Genomic DNA, 19382 nt, shown 5'->3' on the forward strand with positions numbered 1-19382 from the left:
AAGACTCATTTGCTGCATGGAAAGGACATGCAGCTTAGTGAGGAAACAGGAACGAGCTGTGTTTGTTGTCAGTGATTGACCAATGACTCGGTCGTTAGATTAAACCGGCCGATATCTGACATTCTGAGATATTCAGCGTCTGACAATCAAGATATTTGTGTCCATTTTTCAACCTAAAATAGGAGTTCAGATCTACTTCAGCAAACAATATTTGTGTGAAATACATTTATGTAAAATAAACGTTATTCTAAATTCAGCAATTGTGTGTCTTTCTTTTCTTAAATTATTGTATTTTAGCAAGTGTAAATAATAAAATAGCAACAACAACATATATCACCAGTGTATATCCACCTCTTGTGGCCATACTCTCTAAATATCACCATTGGCCAATAAGAAATGCACATTGTTTTCAAGCTGCTCTTATTTCTTATGTATATCTTATCTCATCAAAAATCTTTTTTGTTGTAATTTTTCAGTTTCAGAATTATAATCCTCTTTGACGCAAGAGATTAACAATGTTGTCTTGAGGTCAAAGTGTTGGGAGTTTTTGCATTAATACAATGGACTGTCTGGAAGGTATGGGAAAGGGTTTTGTGTTTTTATCCTGCTCCACAGTCATTTTGTAAAGTCCCTAATGCAACACAACAAACCTTTTGCCGTCACTGTCTCCTGACACTGCGAACACATTCCACTGGTCTGTTGTAAATTTCAAGTTAGCACTTCTTTACTGGTTTGATTTACTCTCAACACTTTCTTCAACCTCTTTACCAGTCAAAGCGAGCAGCTGTTTGCAACAACCAACAACCAATAACTGTGTTGGCAACAAGCTTGTGAACACCAAGCATTTGAGGTTAAGAATTTAGCAGCGAAGAAGCCAGGTGTTTTTGTTAGGTGTTGGTGGAGAACAAAACAGAGCTTCAAGGGGACGGAATATTGTACTTTCATTGAACCTGTGTCCAGAAACACTGCTTCTAATGAATGCATCTCCTGGAGGTGTAGATGATGTTTGTCATCTTTGTAAGGTGATAGATAATGTTGTGTTTCTGATCATGTTGCAATACCGAAAAGTGGCCAAATTCAGCTTTAGATTATACAAGAATTGTTCTAAACAAAAAAATATGGCTCCTGATAGGAAAAGTGGATTTATTATGCTCTGGTCACATCATTGCTGTCCCCCTCTCTCATGTTACCCACTTACTCTGACTGTTGTTGACAATAGGAATAATAAGAAGAAATGTTAGGGAGCTTTTTCTGTCTGTGACTGAGTAAGGAGGGGGGGGGGGCGGGCTGTGAGTGTGCTGGAGACTGAGTGCTGGGAGCTATAAACTGCTACAAATGCTAATGCTCACGTCACACTGCAATAACAGTGTGTCACACTTGTTTGAAGGTTTGGAAAGGTCACAGCTGAGGTTTGCTATCGACTGATATTGATCTGCTTTTTTAAATATTATAATGGGACAAAATGTACTGTTAAAACAGTCAAAGCTCCATGTTTTCCCTCTTTTCCGTTGAATATGAAAGTGGCAGCAGAGACGTGCTCCAGTGGAAACAGTTACACTTTGGCTGTGTCCGAAATGACCCACTCATTCACTGCCCCCTACTTCACTGTATAGGGTGTAGAAATGAAGAAATGAACTTGTTTGCTGCAGTTTGTGCTGTGATTTGCTGCTCTGCTCTTATTACATATTTCATGCCATAGATTTGTCTCATGCCGGTCATTAAAATCCAAAGTATGCCATTTGATATATTAGGTACGTTCTCTAAAACCGACTGTTTTTAAAAAGCTGGAGAATTTAAACCTGTCTGTCTTCTTCCTCACAATTTGTTTTATATGACAAAGAAGTAGATTGGCCAGAGTGAGACGTCCTGTCCTCTCTCCTCTTCTTTGATGGTTTATATTGCTCAGTTTGTACACAGGTTGTACACTACTTTTCACGATGCACTGTGGGATACAATGAGTCCACTATAAAGGGTTTTATAATTTCGCTGAACACTCGCACAGCACTGTGGCTAATTCACAATATAGTGGACTATATAGTGATTAGAGACGGCTTTTCTCAGGCCTCTTCTTATCTTTCGCCCTCTCGTTGGGATTATATCCACCGAGTGCCTTCTTCAAATTGGGATGATTAACGATGCTTGGTTTCACAACGCCTCTCCTCCATCACGGTCTCCTCTCCAATTGCTCCGAAGCCTCAGGGTCTCCATTTGTTTATATGAGGGCAGATGTTTGTGTCTCCCTCCCTCTCCGTCCTGCCAAGCCCTCCTCTTCTTCTTCTCCTCCTCCACCTCTGTCTCTCCTCATGGTGGAAGCTGCTGTCAGCAGTAGGTCTGGTCACATTCTGTGGCAGAGTTACAGCCCTGCTACACATTTCTTTTTTCCCTCTCTCATGGGATATATATCGTCTACATGGGGGTTTGGCTTCATCCGCGCTTTCACGGAAAACCGCCTCCAGACTTTGGGAGCAGAGCTACTGTAGGTGTGTGTGCGTTTTAGTGCTTTCACACGTTCGCGGCAACTCTGAACTTTTCGAGACTTTAACTGTAGGAGGTGTGAACACAAACGTCTGAAGCAGTTTGAGCGGACAGAAAAAAAATGGATTTTCCCCCGGCAGCCATGTCTGGTAGTAGAACGTGACTCTGTCCAAAATCTAGGTTACACAACATCTACTAAGCTCAATAATTAATTGTTTTATTTTATTTAATCTGCACAAACTCTTGGCATGTTGTCAATTTACAGAGGATTATGTCCTGGGCTAGTATTTTATGAGTTAGATCAATCAAGCCTGATGTCGGACCTTTCAAACAAGTGAAATTCAATTCATTGTGATTGAAAAATGAATTAGAAATAAGTTAAACATTCGGCTCTAGAGACTAATGCATAACAAAGCTATGTAAGTATTTAAAAATATTAAATAAGAAATGAGTAGATGGATACCACCCATGTGTGTGGATTAAATACTAAGCTCGAGCCATGAGCCAGGTTCGGTTAGTTTGGCACTAACCTTCAGCCAAGCAATAGTCCGGCTCATAAAGAAACCTGGTAAAACCACAACATTTAGTTTTTCCCGTTTCGGTTTGTTCAAATTCAATTTACAAGTGAGTTTACGAGTGTTATTCAGTGAGTCTCCGAGCTGCCATTGGCTGATTTTCTTACTCTTGGACAGAACAAGACTTACACCCCCACCCTTCCCTCCAGTCGTTGTAAATGTACAGACATGAGCATTGTCTTTAACTTTTCCATTAATACCTGGCTCCTGTTTACCTTAAAAAACCTACAGCCTGATACTATTTGAAGGTTGCACTTTTGTGGTTGCGTGGAAGCACTTAGTGAGTTAATGTCTGTTTTTACAGTAATTGTCATCAGGTTGCTGTTGAGGTAACCGTTTCTCTCCCTCCATGAGTCAAACTGCTGGCCTCCGTCGCAGGAAAGACTTCTGTCATGGGTTTGTCTGGGCAACCCACGACGGCAATCTGCCTATCGTTGGTCTGTAAACACGGCCGTGCACGCTGGAAAAATCATGCAGATCTATGTATTCTCTCCCTCCGAGGACAGTGCTGGAAGCTCGGCTGCAAAGCCCCATAAATCTCAGACACGAGCCACTGCAGATCCCACTCTCCTCCCATGGCATAAGCCTCTGCAGTGCGCAAGGCAGATGGAAACAGAGACAGATCCCCGGCAGCATTCAGACTAAATATCAGAGCGTTGATGTGGCACAGTGCCCATGAAGTCTGGCACAGCCGGCTGGAATGGAGGACTCCTGGCAAAGCTGTATTTTCATGAAAAGCTTTGCCATGTTGTGGATTGTTGATCATGAGCACACACTGCCTTCTTCTCAACGTATTTACTGTAGAAATTCAGAATGATATTTGAGAGTAAATTATTCTTATACTGATTCTTATATTGTGGTGATATCATATATATTTGATTTATTTTTTTAAATATTTAGATAAAGCACAGACCATTTACCTTGGATTTTGAAAAGCACACAATAATAAAGTGGAGCAGAAAACTTTATGGATCCAGTTTTATGTCAAATTGTGCAGAAATGAAGTGTAAAGCCGTCTGGAGCTGCTTTCAGACATGCACTCAACTCCAGATAATCTCCTGACGTTCTGTGGAGGCGCTGTATGTGAGTACACAACATTTCCGAGGGAGAGTTTCCGGACTTTCTCCAGAGTTTCTCCTGCCCGCCCCCTAGTTAAAACTCTGGATAATGTCAGTGCCAGAATGAGACCATGTGAGGACACGGCAAGAGATCCTCCGCAGGATTCCCAGCAAGTGAGTGGGTGTTGATGAGGTTTCTAATACGTGACCAACGCAAAACTGAAAAAAAACAAAAGAATCAGATATCACCGGGGAACAGGTGGTGTTATACACAGAGAAAACATCGACAAAGATATCAAGAGAGGTTCTGGTGATGCCGGCGTCAATGTGCTGTAAGCAAAAACACATGATTTCCATAGCACAATTTATACATTGCATACCTCCTCCAGCAGCTGTGCCAACCCTCACCTGAACGCTCCACAGATATCTTAGTGCTCTGTGACTCAGCAGTGAATCTCCTGCTGAATTCTTCATGTAAGAAGGCAAACTCCTGAGCCAATTGGGTCTGGAGCTGAAGTCTGAATACGGCTTATTTGTATACTACTGACCTGTATAGGATGATTAATAGTCGGACACCCCTACAGAGGTTTGCAGCATTGTAAAGTTCTTATTTTTTTTTTTCAATTTTAATATGAAGTTCGCCTGGGAGTTGTGGATCTAATGGCCGGCGGTGGTCTTGCTTTGTGCAGTTTGCATGTCCGTCCCATGTCTGTGTGTGTTTTCTCCAGCTTCCTCTCACAGTCCAAAGACTTGAAGCGTAGGTCAAGAGACTCTACATTGTCCGTAGGTGTCAGTGTGTGTGTCAATGGTTGTTTCTCTGTGTATGTTGTCCCTGTGATACGCTGGCGATCTGTCTTAGAGTGCACCTCGTCTTCTGGGATTGGCTCCAGCCTCCCCCCCCCCCCGCGGCCCTAGGGATAAGTGTGGATGGATTGATGGCGTTCTGAATGATTTAATGGAAGCCATCAAAACACTATTACGCTCCCGTCATCGTGAAATTGAGTGTGGTAGTGGTTGATAGACTCACTCTCCAGACCTGTTGCATCCGTTTTGTAACTTAAGCTTTATAACGTAGTTACGGTAGCAGGTTTGCCTTTATACCCCCCCCCCCACATTTATCTCACTCCGCCTGCTCTCTCATCCCCTCACATGTCTCTCTGTTTGTATGCTCTCTCCCTCCCTCTGCCTCTCTCTCTCTCTCTGTCTCTCTCTCTCTCTCTCTCCCTCTGCCTCTCTCTCTCTCTGTCTCTGTCTCTCTCTCTCTCTCTCTCTCTCTCTCTCTCTCTCTCTCTCTCTCTCTCTCTCCCTCTGCCTCTCTCCTGCCCTGGGTCATGGAACTCGTTGTTCCCTCTTTCAGACTGTACAAGCTGCTGGCTAGCTCTGCCTTTTCACGTTGTTTGTTTTTGTGTGTGTGTGTCTGTGTGTGGCTGTGTCTGTGCAAGACTGCAGTTTTTTTCCTCTTAGGGGGATGTCAGTACTAAACCACATGATTTGTTCCAGTGACAAACCCTCTTTATGTAACCCGGCAACACAGAGTCTGGGGTCTTGTGTCGGGTGATGACGAGGCACGAGGACAAACACGACGAAGGCTCTGTTGGCTTCGTGTCGACCGATTTCAAAAGTACAGAGATTGGTTTGTCACTTAAAGCAGCTGATTGCCATTAGATTTTCCCAGGATGGTAAATAGTTGTAATTACAGAAAACATGAAGATTTAAGAAGAGGTCATTTGACTCTATTGTGCTCATTATAGGAACCACTTGACACTAGATGCATATAGTCACCTGACACTGCTAATGTGTTGATCCCAAACCAGGAGGCTCATGTTTATTGACAGGTGGGTCTGACCCCTCCTGTCCAGACAGATTGCACCAGTCACAACCATTTATCTGAGATGGGGCGGGTTTGATTGACAGAGGAGAGTCCCTGAGGCATTATCGTTCACTAGAATGATCCTCAGTCACTCCGCCTACTGACATTCAATCAAATTCACACACTCACCAAATATACCAGATTTTCTTCTTTTAACTAAAGTGGTCGACCTGTGATCAGATCTCTCAGGACGGATGATAATACCAGATGTTCACACCTGTACTCCACTGTCCAAGCCGTCCATGACTGGCAGGTTTGAGTAGAGCCGTTGTGATGGGGGTTACATCACATGCAACAAAACACACGTCACAGACTCTCCCACCGACAAAAGACGCCTGTCGGTAGAGCAGCTTCCTGAGGACACACGCTGCCTTTTCTTTCTCATCCAGCTTTTATCCCCCACCTCCGCACTCTCTCCTTGTCTCCCTCTAACAGCAGCGTACACGTGCACCCTTTCTCCCAACATGACAGTTGAACATTCCCTGTTGCCAATTTCCCTCATGCCTTTGAGGAAATAAGCGTGTGTGTGGATCTGAGGTTGTGTGTGTGTGTGTGCACAAGGGTGATACGGAGAGACGGCTTCTCAAGAGACACTGGAACACATGGCTTTTGTAGTGTTCCCAAGAGACGCTGCAAATGGAGAGTTCAGAAGTCGGAGACTGTGTGTGTGTGTGTGTGTGTGAGATCATGTGCACTTGTGCATATCTACCGAACCCACTTGCTCTGCTCACACAGCAGCTCATATTCCCCTGACTCATGAGTGCCACAGGTGGTGCTGGGCTCCTGCGAACATAATCAGAGTAATACACTAATAATTTACAACCCATCCATAGGCGACTGTGCTCACTGACAGTATTGCACTCATCTCTCTGCCGTCTAAAAGTCGATTTTGGGCTCTCTGCTGCTGACTCTTTCCTCTTTTCTCGGCGTGCAGTGCTTATTTTGATCAGCCTATAAATCACATCCCTCTCTCTCTCCGACCCTCACAGAGTTGAGTCATGGATTCTAACTATTGAATTGGTTTCCTGTCTGTCCCAAAACTCCTTAATGGCTTTGACCTTGGATGAGGCCTCTGCGCTCGATGATTAATAATTCAATAGTACAGAATGACTTCTTTTTGTTGCCTTATACAAAAACATCACTGAACTCTCTCCATGTGACCCACCTTTCTGGGAAGATTTGGAGTGTGTCGGGCTGATCAATTTTGCATGGTTCCTTTAGGAGTGTGGGGGGGGGAAGGACTCTTAGCCATTAATCTGCAGCAGTGTGAGCAGGAAGTGGCAGCGGGTGCAGAGCAGCTTATGGAGGCAGGCGTAGGACAGAAGAACAGGCCACAAGGACAAAGTCTGAATGACAAGGGAAAAAAAGATGAGGCTTAGTCATCGTACTGTGACTTGCACAATGTAGGATCTGTAAATATAGATGGACTCTAAACTGTCATAGTCACAAGGTTGTGACTGTACAGTCTCTGTTGATGGACATCTGCTTTTATCCTCTAATCCGAGTCTGCTCTTCTTTTGCAGGCTACGCCTTCCTGCTGTTCCAGGAAGAGACCTCTGTCCAGGCTCTAATTGACGCCTGCATCGAGGAGGATGGCAAACTGTACCTGTGTGTGTCCAGTCCCACCATCAAAGACAAGCCGGTGAGTGGCAGAACACAACACGTAGGTTTTGCTTTGTTTGTCCTAAAACCCATTTCTTTTTAGGAGCTAAACTGTTTGCTAAAAATCTAATCATGAATGAATATTCGGTGATAAAAGTACAAGACAAGTTTGCGATTTCTTTCTATTACGTTGTTTATTGGATGACCTTATATATATGCTCTAGTCTTATGAATCCTATTAAAGGAGACATATAATGCCCATTTTACCACAAGTTGATATGGTTCATTGGGGTCTAAATGAAATGTCTGTAACATATTTTGGTCAAAATACCACAAGGATGCATCAGCCCACGGGCGGGCTGTTTTACAGATAAGCATCTAGGTGTAAACAACATGAAAGTGGTTTATTTGTATAAATTTTAAACCATATGACCGGTTTTGCCTCCTTTAAATAAAAGTATGATTTTGAGTGTAAAAGTAGCCTTGTTAGCCTAGTTGGTTACCATAGTTCCAAATGGCCTTTGTGGAAAACGCCTAGACATGCCCTTAGGACAAAATCTGTGAAATATTCATTTTCTGTGGTATTATTATCAAATTTGAACCACGGCTAGTCAAGGCTTCATGCTCGGGTCCCACATGTTTTCTAGCTCATAAGTCCCAGCTAGAGTCATCTGCAGGCATCTGTTTACCAAAAAGTATTCAGGCGGAAATAAAAACCTTCTACTTCACTGTGTTCCAACTGCTATTACTCAATGCCAGTAGCACTCAGAGTGATTCTGACTGTTGCAGGGGAAAGTTCAGAATGTTTGCAAAAGAGACCAAGATCATGCATGTACTCCAAATGGTTTAAGAACAGTGCTCAATATACTTTCGGTACTCCTCAGACAGGCGTTTTAGGCGAATCTCACCTGCCTCTTAACAGGCTACAACAGCACCTTTCTCCCCTGTCTAAAACAGCCCTCCTCAGATTGACCTGCTTTGAGTCGAGTTTTTGGGACGGTAGACATGCCAGATACCCAAATTAACGTGTAGAAGCACTACTACTGTGGGCGGCTGTGGCTGAGGGGTAGAGTGGTCGTCCTCCAACCTAAAGTTCAGGGGTTCGATCCCCAGTCTGAACCATCTGCATGCCGAAGTGTCCTTGGGCAAGATGCTGAACCCTGAATGGCCCCCAATAGAATAACAAAATGCTGCAAGTAGATGCACTGTATGAATGTGTGTGTGAATGGGTGAATGTGAAACTGTACTGTAAAGCGCTTTGAGTGGTCATCAAGACTAGAAAAGCGCTATACAAATCCATTAACCATTACCATTACAAAAGTGACATTTTCATAATATGTCCCCTTTAAAGTGATTTACAGTCCGTTCACGCACACGTTCACACAGTGCTTCTCGACGCAGCATTTTTCTGTCCCACACCGTTCGTACACTGTCAGCAGGACCGTCAGGGGCAATTTGGGGCTCAGCATCTTGTCCAAGGACACTTGAGCCACACGTTCTTCTAAATTACTGCATTTAATTTCCTGGAGCGTGTCAAGGGACTTCCGGGGCCCTGGGCAAAAGAAACCTGGGGGGCCCAACATCGAATCAACCCTACCCCACTCCCCCAAGAAACCCATGATACCAAACCTCATCGTTCCAATCTTCAAACCAATCATTTATTATCAAAATTATAGACAAAGTGCAGACTGTGTAGTTAATGGGGACATATTATGAAAATTCCACTTTTGTAGTGCTTCTACACGTTAATTTGGGTATCTGGCATGTCTACTGTCCCAGGAACTCCCGCGATCTATTGTGGTTCTTCTATGTCAGAAACAATACGCTAGATGGTGTTGAATGGGATTACGACCGTAATACACGTCATTTTTTAAACCATGCCCATGTAGGGAGTCTCGCTACATGGCCTTGGACCATCACCATCATCTCTCTGGAGGCGGTGAGATGATGGTGATGATGGTGATGATGGTGAGCTAAAAACAGGTCAATCTGAGGAGGGCTGCTTTAGACAGGGTAAAAAGGGTGCTGTTTTAAATGATCCTTGTGGTATTTTGACCAAAATATGTTACAGACATTTCATTAAGACCCCAAGGAACCATATCAACTTGTGGTAAAATGGGCATAATATGTCTCCTTTAAGTTTAAGTGTTAATCATTTGGCAGAAAACTAACGACATTGGCTCCTTATTTTCCTCTTGTATCTTTTACATGCAGGTCCAGATCCGTCCCTGGAACCTGAGCGACAGTGACTTTGTCATGGACGGCTCCCAGCCCCTGGACCCCCGCAAGACCATCTTTGTTGGAGGAGTGCCGCGGCCCCTGCGTGCAGGTAACTGACTTACATGAATGGAACATCTTTTTTTCTTTTCTTTTCGTTATGAGATACCCCGAAAGCCTCTAAATTGGATTCATAACATTGACTGGCACGGAGCACAGAGGCCGGAGGCTACAAAGAAAAGGTCTCTCCGAGAGAAAGCAATCCTCTACTTGGGTTTCCAGGACGTGAGCCAAATGTTCGTCATGTTAAGAATTCATGGTGTAATGGAAGGCTCAGTCTTTCTGTTCGAGGGATAAACATCGCTGGCTTGTCTGCAATGTGACCCCCCAACTAATTATACCAGCCGACTGAGACTGCTGCTCGTATGAATAGTGCAACAGGGTAGAATTGTACGTCAGTTAATAACCTGTGTCAATCAAGTTTTTCTAATTCACTGAAGGCTTTTCTACTTGAGAACAAACCAAGAGCAAAACGCTCTTTAACTCAAAAAAGATCCTGAGAGTTCTGAGGACTGGTTGCAGCACTAATCTTCTCTCTCTCTCTCGTCTTCTCCTCCCTCGCTCTCCTCAGTGGAGCTGGCGATGATCATGGACCGGCTGTACGGCGGCGTGTGCTACGCCGGCATCGACACCGACCCGGAGCTGAAATACCCGAAGGGAGCCGGCCGCGTGGCCTTCTCCAATCAGCAGAGCTACATCGCCGCCATCAGCGCTCGGTTCGTCCAGCTGCAGCACAACGACATCGACAAAAGGGTGAGCGGGTTCACGTGCCTTTCTTCACAACATCCTCCCTCTGACCCAGAGCAGGGTCCCCACCACAGCTGAGGTTTCCACGGTCGTTCCCGTGGCGTGCATCCGAGCTGAACTCTGCCCGGGCCCTCTCTCCCAGTTAGCACAGCTTTCATTAGAGCAGCGTTTGCAGCCAACTGCTCGGTGCAGCCTGCAATAACACAAGGCCGGGCCTGGCTGTGTAATCACCAGGGCTTTGGGCTGCGGGAGTCCCGACAGATGTTTCAAGTTGCAGACACATAGGGTCGGTTTAATTATAGTAGTTCCCTATGCACGTATAGCCAGGGCCGTGCTGCAGCCTGGTTATTTTAGGCTCGCCGGCCAATTGCAGTGGGACAGATCGTGACCGAGAGAGACTGGTTGTCGGCCAGGAAGTCGAGCCTCTGGAGGGCGGGGCCGTCCCACCACCACACCCCGGCTATCACCGGCTATCTTCAGAGGGGGGTTCTTTCTGGGAGTGTCTTTATTTTGACTGGAGCTGTGTGGAATACAAATAACACTTGAAGGGTGTGAACAAAGCTGTGTCCTTTTAAAGATGAGTCACAACCAAAACACGGAACCAGTCTTGAGAACCAGGTCACATGACAAACAACAATCAGGTGACCTTACCGGGGTCAGCAACAAACAATAGTGTTAAACTGTCTCCTCTTTCCTGCTCCTTCCTCTTTACGTCCTCGACACAAAAACCCAATAATCCACATTCACACCTACACTCCAATACAATAATCTGAACCAAACACCATGAACCCCCTGCATTCTTTTTGCCCCTTCATTTTTTACATAATTGCTTTGTGCTGTGTCTTTGTGTTGGTCACCAAACTGCATTGCACACTGAATAATTCATTAAAAAACTCATATTTTGACAGAATTAGCACTTTGAAAGAAACTGAGGAGTCAAATTGAGACACAAGGGGACGACATCCTTGAGATTCACTCTTCTGATGACTTTCCAGTTGTGCTATGAAACAAAGACGCCTTTTTTCTTCTAATTCTCTCATTCTGGCCTTTAGCATTAATAACAAGTTCATTAATGTCTCTTGATGATGGCACATAGAAGCTCATCACCTCTGCTCTGCGTCTCGTCCCCTGAGTTGATATTGGAGTTTAATAGTTTCTGCTCCTTCCTGTCCTGCTCCTCCTCCTCCTCCTCCTCCTCCTCCTCCTCCTCCTCCTCCTCCTCCTCCTCCTCCTCCTCCTCCTCCTCCTCTGCACTTTGCACTGTAGCTGACTCCCACTGTCAGAGGATTCGATAACCTTTCATTTCGTGGCCGCTCTATAACGAGGTTAGCATCCAGCCCTGCCCACTCGTGCACCGAGACGTCTCCATGGAGACAGAGCGCTCATGTCTTATCTCCCGGCTCAGTGGTCAAACTCATTTTACTGGAGGACGGGGGGGTACCTGAGGTTTTATTTTAGAAACCTGTCATTACAGAGGAGGATTTACCTTGGAGAAACTTTCGGGAATTACTGTGAGACCATTGTGTGGAATATCGTGGCGTCTCACACACCTGCATAAACCTGTTTGTTTGGGGTTTTTACGTGATAGGAGTACAACAGGCTATTTAAGTTGTTGAACTGAGGGATCGTAAGAACTTGGGGTTTTGGGGAATGATTTGGTTTGTATTTGTGTTGTTTGGGTTGGTGTGTGTCGGTCGGCTCCCGGCTTTTGTTTGCATTTTGCCGTCCAGATGGGTGGGGCGAGTGATTATTACATTTTCTTCAGTACAAGCTGATATTTGCAAGAAAGCTGTGTCTGTTTTGTTAAAATATATATTTGTTCATATTGAAGTGGGACAAAAAGCGAGGTTTCTGGTCTCATTTTGTATTTTTTTGATTATTATAAGCAGGTCAGCTGACTGCGTTCCTTCACAGCAGAGTGTAGGATTTTTCCATATGGTTTTTAAGTGAGCTGAGGTGAATTGTAACGATTTTTTACCAGAGACCCCCCAGAATGTAGCTGCCGAGGCTTTCAAGTGTCAATCAAGCGGAACGCCGAAGACCCCCCCCTTTATTTCACAGCCAGATGAGGACGATAACAAACTGGTGTTATAGGCTGGAAGAAGAAAACAGATTTAGGAAGATTTTTGATAGGGGTGGGAATTGGCAAAAATTTGCGATATATTGCGATTCATGTCCCCCATATTATTCAAAGGCATTACAAAAAATGAGGAAAATAAGACTGCTCAACTCACTTCAAATGTCACATTTAATTCTGTGAACAACATTGTCTTCTACACATTTACTGAAGTGCAAAAACTAAGAAAGGGTAGTGCAAAAACTTTGTCCTTGAATAGGAGACCTCTCACATGAACGCTGAGCTCCCAGCACATAACTTACAATTATTTAAACACAATACAGTAAAATCAAGCAGACATAATAGAGTAACATAAACCTGAGAATAATCATATAAATAAGAGTAACCTAGAGCTTCAATCAAATTGAGAAAAATAAACAAATGTGTTGAGTCCAGTCCAGTTGGCTGCGAGGTCATGACCCAAAATGTTAAATTCATTTGGGAATATTGGCATTTTTGTTCAGAAAAAGGAGTTGGTCAACCTGCTCATATGTTAAAGTGCTCCTCTATATCTCCTGCAGTGGAGAACATCCTTTCCACAGACACACTAGGTATCTTTTTAACTCTGAAACTCTCCTCGTCATGCTTTGCCAGCCAGGGGGTGTTACATATATAATTGTAAATAAAGTATTAAAAAAAAATTTAAAATTAAAAAAAAAAAAATTAAAAAATATTGCAATTCTTTGTGCTACAGTATTGATATAATCGCGGGCGCAAAATACTGAACAGAATCGATTTTTTCCCCCACCACTAATTTTTGAAAAAAGTTTTAAGTGAGAGTGTTTTAAGTGAGAATATGAGATTAGAATCCTGTTTGTCTCGATGCGTGTTTGTGGAAGATGAGAAGCTCACCTCCTCTCTCTCTCTCTCTCCCCCCCCCCCAGGTGGAGGTGAAGCCGTACGTCCTGGACGACCAGATGTGCGACGAGTGCCAGGGGGCGCGCTGCGGGGGGAAGTTCGCTCCCTTCTTCTGTGCCAACGTCACCTGCCTGCAGTACTACTGTGAGTACTGCTGGGCCAGCATCCACTCGCGAGCCGGCCGCGAGTTCCACAAGCCCCTGGTGAAGGAGGGGGGGGACCGACCCCGACACGTGTCCTTCCGCTGGAGCTGAGGGGGGGAAGGGGGGGTTCGTAAGTCAACTCCGCCCCGGTGAACCCACACCTGACCCCTAAAAAAAGAGAAATAAAAGGCCTCCTGCTATCCCACAGCCTGGGACAGTACTGCAACACCCCCCCCCCCCTCCCCTCCCACGATACACAGCCCCATCTCCTCCACCCGGCCCCCCCCCCACAAACACCTCATGGATTCCACCAAACACACGGGACTGAACCCATCTCCTGCTGGTCCCCTCTGATGGAGCTTTGGGGGAGGGGGGAAGAAAAGCGAAAGTCTATCAGCGTAGAATTTGCACTTTGGCACAAGACTTCACTAAACACACACACACACACACACACACACACACACACACACACACACACACACACACACACACACACACACACACACACATAGAATGGTATGTTTGACTCCTGGCTACTTTCAGTTCCCCACCCTGTTGACTGGGGGGGTGTGGTACGTCCTCCTGGACCCGCACCCCCCCTCACTGACACAGAGGTGTGACCTTACAAATATTTTAAAAAAAAAGAATATATATTTTTTGTTTCTTATCGATCTATAAATATGAATATATATATAGATAATTCAAATTGTATGTAACGGGAGCATGCACTTAGTCATAAGGCCACTAGTCAAAAATCATGATTACCAAAGGAAATTAATGCACAGAGAAAAGTAGGTGGCATAAGATGTAGCAAGATTTGACATCTCTCCAGCAGTGTGGGCCCGTGACACCCAGAGTAAAACACCACGGCCATATTCGCTCTCAATTCTGACTCTGAAAATATGAATACCTCATAACGCGCGATCAGATTTTTTTTTTTTTTCAATATCTAGGTCTTTATTTTTATAATAACATTATTTTTTAGTGTTATGTAAATGTAACGCTGCAATAGCTTTGCTGCTAAATCCATGGTATATAAACAGATACCATAAGTACTTTATTCAGGCGAGTGTTTAAAAATAATAAACAACAGATCCAGAGGAGCACCGACGAGCCGGGGGGGGGGGGGGGCGCCCCTAACTGCATGTTTATTTCAATCAGGTTGCTGCATGCAATACACTTTTCAGTATCATGTCTACTATTCAACTCTGCCCATGTTTGCACAACACACTGTAGGCAGACAGGAAGTGGTCAGAGGAATCCTGGGAGCTCTGCGTGTCACACATCCAGACAGCGAAGGGGGGGGGGAAACACTTTTAATAATCACCAATCAAATTCAATGTAGGATAACCATTTACAAACTGTCTATGATAGGCGAAGTACTTTTTTGCAGTGATTGTTGATATAATTGTGCAATTTTTTTATACCGTATGTAGTGAGGTCTGAGTTTGCCTATAGAACTGTGATTCGCTTTAACTGTCGTCAATGTCCGACATAGAAGTCCTGTGAAACTTCATAACTAGTGTATGCACACGTGCAGTATATATGTTCTCTTGTACACACACACACACACACACACACACACACACACACACACACACACACACACACACACACACACACACACACACACACACCAGGATACAAAGAAGCCTCTCACACATGAACAGACATACAAACACAAGGACGGCGATACGCACACAAACAGGCCGACAAACACCGAGTCGGATCTGAGGAGAAGACACAACAATGTGAGTTTAAACTGAGAACTGAGGTTTTTCTTTTTGGTTTGTTTGTTTGTTTGTTTGTTTGTTTGTTTGTTTGTTTGTTTGTTTCACCGTCGACAAAAAATAAGGAAAAAGGAAATAATGCACGTTTACGTCCCACAATGCAACCAAAGAGCTCACACGTTGGACTTCTTACAGACCACCTGACAACACACGGGGGGGCGAACAGCCGCCCGCTCGCCGGGGGTGCAGTCGGTTTTAGACCAGGGGCGGATGGGGGGAGGTGGGTGGGAGGGGTGAGGTTAGAAAACGAATCGTAGAAGCTACTGGAGACTTGAGGTGCTCTGCACATGCTCTCACTACATGAGGGGGGGGTGGGGTAGGGTGGGGGGGTGGTCAGGGGCGTCTTTGCCAGAATGTGCGAGCTGGGAGTGGTCGGGTTGGGGGGGGGGTGGGTGTTACCATATTTATCCAGATTTTTTTTGTTTGTTTCCTGCAAAGCTTGAAGTAATGGACCTGCTTAAAAAAATGGTGGACATATATAAAAATATATATTTTTTTTTTTTTTGTTTTAATCAAAAAAGGTTATGGAGGGTGGGGGGGGGGGCAGTTATGAATCATGATATAAAAGAGGGGGGGGAATTACACTGGTATTAGCAGTTTTTGTGGACAATCTGAACATGGGTCCTGCATCACTGCCAGTTAACCCATGCCCACCCCCCCTGTTCCCTTAACCCTTTATTCTAATAATTTTGTTATGTTTTGTCGCAAACTGTTTTTGTTTTTTTTTGGGGGGGGGTTTAGGATAGATGTTTGTTGTCCAAGAAAAAAAAGAAGAATTGTAACTGAAGCAGAAGATCCTTTTTTTTTTACTGAGAAGATGTAAAAAAAAAACAAGAGGCTCACCATGAGTAATAATAAGTATCCCTATGGAAGTGAATATTCTGGGTGCTTTTTGTGACGTTTCTTTCCCCCCCCCCGCCCCCCCGCCCAGACAGGTTTTCTATGTTCGTCCCTTCTCTACGATAGATATTTGTTATGCACTACTCTTTGTATCGGAACAGTTTTCGACAGTCAGCGGCTCTTTTTGTCAAAAGACAAAAAACAAAAAGAGAGAAGATACACGGCGTGCTTTCTGACTGACAAGATCTTTTGCAATACCTCAATTTTGAAATATATTAGGAGAGAAACTGATATTTTCTAAGTAAGTTTATTCAGATGAGACAAATATATATTAATTTAATTATTCGAGAGAAATGATTTAACAGATGGTTGATTTTTTTATTTTTATCATTTAATCTTATTTGCTTTTATTTTAAGAATTTATTTTTTTGAAAAAAGACAACAACTGAAGAAGCTAGAGCTTTATTAACTAATATAATGAGGTAGTCGGTGAGGGTCTACTTTATCACGGCGGAGGTGGCGCTGAGTTTCCCAATCGGTCAAATTGGACAAAAATATCCGAGACGAGCTCTTTGGAGAGAAATCGATCAGGTGCTCAGAGAGAAAACTGAACATATTTCCCACGTTTTTTGTATATTTATAATCAATCATTTACTATGCTGACCAGAGTTGTGAAAGAGATCTTCTGTTCATTATTTTTTTAAGAGAAGTTTTTTATGTTTCCTATAAGTATGTGCTCCCTTTTTGTTTTTGTACAAAAAAAAGAAGAAAAAAAGCGACGTGACCCTGATTTGTTAGCGTGACATGACAAAAAGAGACTTGTGTGCGACTCCCTGACGAGCTGGAGGTGAAAGAGAAGAGAATGTTATTTTTTAACACAAAACAGACACAAGTCTTTTCACCTGTAACTTGACCGGAAGCCCCCGAGGTGCATCGATTGACCGGTGGCCTTCTTCTAATCACGCAAGACTTGAATTAGTCCCATTTTTTAAGGCTCAGAACCTTGACTCTTTGTTGTAATGTGCAATACTGTTTGTACTGTTTGTAGAAAAGAAGAAAACAAGAAAAAAGAGGCATAAAAATCTTTATTGTAGAATTATTTTCATTGCAAGCATTGTGATTCACTAAAATCATTTTCTACTGTGTATTTACCTACTCTACCTGCTAGTACCTTCCAGTAGTGATGTAGCCTTTGTACTGAGAAATTTTCATTATTTTTAGAATGTTTTGCTAAAAAAGAAAAGAATTTAAACATATTTTACATATTTTAATTTTTATTTCATTTCTATTTTTATTTTTCTTTACAGACTTATTTCTCAACCGTTAATAGTTATTTCTGGGGGAGACTTTCATATCTGGTCAATGTCATTAATATTATTTTGTATTTTTACTTGGAATAAATTAATTTTATGAAGCTAATTCTTTAAAAAGTTTATTATTTTGTTTCCATTTGTTTGACGTTTTTTATTTTTTTGGAAGCTGATAAAAAAAAAGAAGAACTTTGTAATAATGTTACTAAAGTGTCTGGATTCTTGAAATGCTAAGCTTTATGTGTTAACTCGCTGATGTTGCTTACATTAGTCTGAAAATGATCTACAGAGAAAAAAGAAATATATATATATATATATAAAACTAGTCACAAACAACAGGTTGGTGGATGGTGATGTTTAAGTGATCCGCAATGTAAACAAATGAATGGGCAATAAAATAAAAGTGGCAGAATGGAGCGTACATTATGTTGTGATGTAATTGTGGAGGATGGACAACACAACTGACCATTTACATTGCTTCTGCTATTCCAATACTACTACTACTGCTACTATAACCCACTAACTGTGCAATAAATCACTTTGTGCAGTGGAGACCCCCCCCTCCAGTTCATTCAGTCCCTGCAGAATGCACCGGTGTGATTGTATCTAGGTATGAATGTAAATATGGAAATGCACTGTATCATATATATGGTTTCTTCAACTTAAAAAAAAAAGGCCTTTTTTTAAGATCCTACATTTCCTCTTGTCGTCTTCAGCCTGAAATGGACAGTTTTGGGAAATATGTTTATTCACGTTCACTTTCTGCACTTCCTCGTATGTTTGGATTAAAAAAACACAAGATGCTAGAAAAGCCGATCAATACAAGCCATGCTAAGCTAGCTGATTAGCTTAGCATAAAGAGGGAATAGCTAGAAAGTAACAAATCTGCCTTATGTTTCAAACTAAAGCCAAAGTGTAAACATGTCACGTTGGACGATAATGGTCTGGACCATTGCTAGACTAGAGTTTTGTCAGAGAACAAGAGCAACATAATATATTAATTTAGGCTTGAATTTTTTTTTTTATATATATCAGTGAGTTGAGATACTGGAGAAGTTTTGTAAACTTCTAACGTGCAAAAACCACACTGTTAAAATGGAGGACAATGTTTACGAGAATTCTTTGGCAAAGGGCTGTGGCTTCCTGTAGTTTTGCCAGAGAACAAGTAATATATATATCGTCGTACACTTTAGTGTTTTGTAAAACTTTTATCGGTGAGTTATGACGTGCTGCTCTGCAAGTTTTGTAAACTGCTAACCAAGCCAGGCTAGCTGTTTTCCAGTCGTTATGCTAATCCATGCTAAGTGGCTAAGCTAGCTAGTTAAGCTAACTGGCTTCAGGCCTTAATGAAGACATGAGTGGTGTTGATATTCTCATGCAACTCTCGGTTAATAAACATATTTCCCAAAATAACAAATTCTCTTAAATTCATGCGGTAGATTCTGTGGTGTTTCCTTCATCCTGACTCCACTGCTCATGTGCGAGTGGTATTAATGGCCGACCTTTATCTCACAGTTAAACAGCTGACGACACCAACCACCACTCACATGTGATCCCTCACTTCTTCTTCTGCTCTCCTCAGTATTAATCACAATCGGTGTTTATCCATCTCCTGGCCTTCTTTTATTTTACTTTTCTCTCTCATTTATACCTGAAATATGAAACTTAAGTGTATGTGCAACTGAAAAAGATCATGATTTGGATGATGGCAACCATTTTCT

General features: G+C 43.0%; 1 protein-coding gene across 7 annotated transcripts in view; it reads left to right on the top strand.

Moving 5' to 3' along the window:
- The window catches only part of cpeb3 (cytoplasmic polyadenylation element binding protein 3), a 41811-nt gene extending 27834 nt beyond the window's left edge, over positions 1 to 13977 (top strand). For 6 of the 7 annotated variants that reach the window (XM_061086958.1, XM_061086953.1, XM_061086954.1 and 3 more), the window contains 4 exons: positions 7502 to 7620; positions 9795 to 9909; positions 10429 to 10610; positions 13605 to 13977. In XM_061086958.1, the coding sequence (XP_060942941.1) occupies positions 7502 to 7620; positions 9795 to 9909; positions 10429 to 10610; positions 13605 to 13832 (644 nt within the window). In that variant the 3' untranslated portion in view covers positions 13833 to 13977. The remainder of the gene's footprint in view (positions 1 to 7501; positions 7621 to 9794; positions 9910 to 10428; positions 10611 to 13604) is intronic. The other variant, XM_061086959.1, reaches the window with a different exon arrangement.
- Positions 13978 to 19382: the final 5405 nt, after the last annotated feature.

Source organism: Limanda limanda, chromosome 15, assembly GCF_963576545.1.
Source record: "Limanda limanda chromosome 15, fLimLim1.1, whole genome shotgun sequence".
In the NCBI taxonomy this organism is placed as follows: Eukaryota; Metazoa; Chordata; class Actinopteri; order Pleuronectiformes; family Pleuronectidae; genus Limanda; species Limanda limanda.